General features: G+C 40.0%; 1 protein-coding gene across 6 annotated transcripts in view; it reads left to right on the top strand.

The window, feature by feature from the left end:
- The window catches only part of LOC106532009 (EH domain-binding protein 1-like protein 1), a gene marked incomplete at its 5' end in the record, with an annotated part of 38,861 nt that extends 36,265 nt beyond the window's left edge, over positions 1-2,596 (top strand). For 4 of the 6 annotated variants that reach the window (XM_014027991.1, XM_014027989.1, XM_014027990.1 and 1 more), the window contains 1 exon segment: positions 1,581-2,596. In XM_014027991.1, the coding sequence (XP_013883445.1) occupies positions 1,581-1,674 (94 nt within the window). 6 annotated transcript variants of the gene reach the window in all.
- Between the last annotated feature and the right edge of the window lie 1,630 nt (positions 2,597-4,226).

Genomic DNA, 4,226 nt, shown 5'->3' with positions numbered 1-4,226 from the left:
TGTGGTGCTCCGAGGTAAAGATATAATTAAATATAGCATATGTAAATATGATGTATTTAATTATATCCACAAATTATAAAGTTCAGAATTCTAAACTTTAAATTACCCTACATATTTATGGTGCCTGCCGTGTGAGGCCTGGTAGCCAGCATATCTTTTTCTTACATATGCTTCATATGTTTAGTTGTGCTTTTTAGGTTTTCAAGACAAATGGTCTTAAGTTGGTTTGTCTTGACGCTTTGATGTCCTTAAAACCATAAAAACGGGCAGCACACCTTGTTAAAAATAATCAGGTCCTTTATTAAGCCTGTGAAAACTACAGCTTGAATGAAGGAGTGGATTTTAAACCATTTATGTAATATCCACTCGTTGATTGTATGTAATCATCTTTGTATTTTGTCTCACTCTGAGCAGGTGTAAACCTCCCCAGAGACTGAAATGGTATGATCCAGCGAGAAGTGCTCCCATTGGCTCACACCTCATCATTGTCGTCACCTGTGTGTCTGTGTGGATTGTGTCACTTCATGTTTGTTACTTTGCAAATTTACTAGCCCTGTTGAAGGCGAGTGTATCCCGCCGAAACCGGTAGGCTTGTTGTTTTTTACTCCTTTGGTCCATCTTTTTGAAATAAAGGACCTGATTATTTTTAACAAGGTGTGCTGCCCGTTTTTATGGTTTTATTATTGGCTTTGGCTTTTTTTTCGGAGCACCACCGACAARCTTCTGATTTCTTCTACACCCTCAGCACCTGAGCTCCTGCCTCTGGTATTTATCTGCTTTRATGYCTTTMTTGGTCTACCAGTACACTTGGCTTTAACAACCATTCCATGCTGTTTGTATTTGGTCCATATCTTGGATACAGCCGACTGTGAACAGCCCACATCTTTAGCAACCATGCGTGAAGAGTTACCTTCTTCAAGAAGTTTCACAATCCTCTATTTTGTTTCAAGAGACATTTCTCTTGTTGGAGCCATGCTTCTAACCACTCCACTTTGTCCAGCAGCCCTCCAAGGTGTCATGACTGCAGGTGTTTTTAACTGCAGACTAATGAGCAGATCTAATCTGAGGCAGGTGTCCTTTTGGGGAAAGGAAAATGACTGAGTGTGTCCTTATTTTCTACCTCCAGTTTGAGTGATTCCATATTTTTTTYCCTGTGCTTGGTCAATAAAAGTAACATTCACTGACTTCCACAATGTTTTCTCTTCATTTCTTTGAGTGTTCCTGAAAGCCAACAAGTTGCACTTTGGAATGACCTTATTATTGTATCATGTTTTTGATCTGAGTTTGTTTTACAGAATGAAATGTCTGAATGAGTGCTCWTCCAAGACTGGTGATTCCATACTTATTGCCAGGGGTTGTATTCTTGGAGGAGACTTTAACTTTTACCAAAGTAATTTCATGATAAGATACTTGTACATTTACTCAAGTATCACTTTGAGGTACCTTATACAACACTGATCTAGTGTAAATGTTTGCATGTTGTTGTTTTTGATACAAGAATTAGCAGTGTTTCAAGGCTTTGTGTTAAGATCGTTCTTGAATCGGATCAGCAAACAGAATGTGATTGTTCTTCTCACCAGAGCTCTGGAGGAGGAGGAGCGCCTGAATCGAGGACTGGAGCAGCGGAGGAGGAAATATGCTAAACAACAGAAAGAGAAGTGTCTGATGCAGTGACTCCATCAGTAGAGCCACAAAACACTGACCCAGGACAGAGGGCAGAGCGAGGCAGGAGTCCTCTCTTACTTTGTGGTGAACAGACCTGATCCAAGTCTGGGATTGAACACAGGAGCTGAATATATTTAAGCACTAAAATATATATGTGTATAAACACTCCAGCATTAACAGGAAAATACAGGCTTCTGTTACAAAATAAATAGTTTTAACAGTGGGTTTATCAAACTAACACTCAAGTTTACTTCGTTAAAGCACAGAAAAAGAGTGGAAATGCTTTGTTTTTTAGGTCAACTTTACGTGAGTTTTCTTTGAAGCTTCTGCTTTGTTACTATTTTTAAACTAYGCAAGCTTTGGGCTCCATCCCAACTTTTCGTTGCTGCTGAACTGAACACGTTCAGACGGGTTTTAATGAATTTATTGTGTGAGTCTCAGGATTTGTCTGAGCAGCACATTAAAACTTTAAATGTGGAAGTTTGTGTCAGACACGATGTAAATGAGTTACACGAGGAAGAAAAGTCAGAAACAGCCTCCATGTTGTCTGAGCTGAAATGTTTGTCTTTGAAAAGAAAATAACTTCTGCACTGTGCCTGAACCTGACAAGTTTGAACATTTTATGGAAATGTTTGCAGTTTTTATGTAGTTATATTTTACACTTTTGTGGTTTAATGCCTCTGAAAAGAATTGTTACTGAAATTATTTTTGTGTGTAGCTTTAAATTTAAATTGGAACTTTTTGAGAAGTTTGGAAATACAAAAATAATGTTTTACCTTATATGTTGTGTATGTTTTTGTGCTACATTTCTAAATGTATGCTGACTGTGCATCAACTGGACTTTTAAATTATGTTTGCTTCATGTTTTATTTTCCACACTTTATCAAATGAATTAATCTGTTTGAACTGATGATAAACCACAGGTGTGTAAGTTACCTGTCAGACCTCACTTTGTCCAAAACACCACTTTGATGTCAACGGTTGAGGCCAGAGTAGACAGACTATCTGACTTCTTTATCTCTAATAGTAGAAATAGTTATTTTGCAACAGGGATTTGTTTAAAAATGAGTTTAAAGTAGTTCCTCAAGTTGAGGTCACATCTTCTGTTAGCCTTCCTGTTAGGTTTAGGATGATCAAACCACCTCAGCTGATTGCTTTTGATGAGGAGGAGCAACAGCTTCACTCCAAGCTTCTCTGGATGATTCTGATGAGTCCTGCCAGCCTGCAGAGGAAGCTCATTTCAGCTGCTTAAATCTGGGATCTGCTTTATTTGGTCATGAATCATGATCCAGAAGTGAGACAACGCTCAGACACGCTCCACCGTGCATCTGGAGGAGGACAGGTGATAATGACTGCTTACATGAAGAGATTGTAATTTACACAGATTTTCCATCATTTTGCAGGCATGCAGACATACAGAGCAATCTCAGATTTTTTTCAGGTTATAGATTTTTTTCTAAACCCCAGTTTCAAATTAATTTAACACGTCAGAGCCTGGAGGACGTTAAAAAAAAAACAATAAATAACAATCTATCAGCCTGCTCTGCAACTAGACGTAAGGCTAGAAGTAAGTTCTCCATTTCTGCTGTCCTTTGCTCCTGCTTTGCAGCAGATGCTGTCATCTCYGCGGCCRACAGCAACCCCACCACCACACACAGTAATCGTTTCTGGGTAAAGGTAAAGGTGCTTATATTGGTCATCAGTGTATGTTTCCATACAATGATGAAATTTGTGCTCTGCATTTGACCCATCCACACCTAAGTCGAGCAGCGGGCAGCCATGTAGGCACCCGGGGAGCAGTTGGGGGTTAGGTGTCTTGCTCAAAGACACCACGACATGTAGGCATGGTGGGGAGTCGAACCTGTGACTTGCGGGTCMCAAAGCCGACTGCTCTACCACTACACCACAGCCGTCCCCCTTTTGTGCATAAGCAAGCTTTAAAAATCCAAACCCTGGGCAAAGCCCCCATTCCTGCAGATGAGGCCCTGATCCAGGATCCTTGTCTAGTTCCTACAGAGGATCACTGCAGTCACTAAAGGGGGGCAGACCCCTAATCTCAACCTTTCATTTGTTGTTGTTGGTGGTGAATGCAATGCTTTTCCTGCCATTACTCTTTAAGAGAACTCCCAGGTACTTGAACTCATGCACTTTAGGCAGAGACTCAGCTTCAGCCCAGCAGGAGCATGTCACTTAAGAGCCATGGCCTCAGAGCTGATTGTCCTCTGATCACATCAGGTGTGTGTAGGACTGAATCTGACAATTAGAAATAAAAGCAGAAATATATAAATGGACCAATAAATAAGTAAATAAACACACTTATAATGCACCAATTAAATTAAAAAAGGATAACTTTACCTCATGTTTTATGACATGAGTCAGTGTTTTACTTGCCTTTGTTTTAAGCTAAACTTTAAACTGAGGCAGCAGCACCATGCACAGTAGATCTGCACATGGTTCTCTTTCCTGTCTGTTGACCAATAGAAGAGGAGCTGACACACGAAGCTCCGCCCACCTTGTTTACATAATAAGGCAGAAATGCATCAGGAAATGTAAATACAGGA

Source organism: Austrofundulus limnaeus, unplaced genomic scaffold (genome assembly GCF_001266775.1).
Source record: "Austrofundulus limnaeus strain Quisiro unplaced genomic scaffold, Austrofundulus_limnaeus-1.0 Scaffold706, whole genome shotgun sequence".
Lineage (NCBI taxonomy): Eukaryota > Metazoa > Chordata > Actinopteri > Cyprinodontiformes > Rivulidae > Austrofundulus > Austrofundulus limnaeus.
The sequence above is the reverse complement of the archived record's forward strand: the minus strand, read 5'-3'. Positions and strand labels throughout refer to the sequence as shown.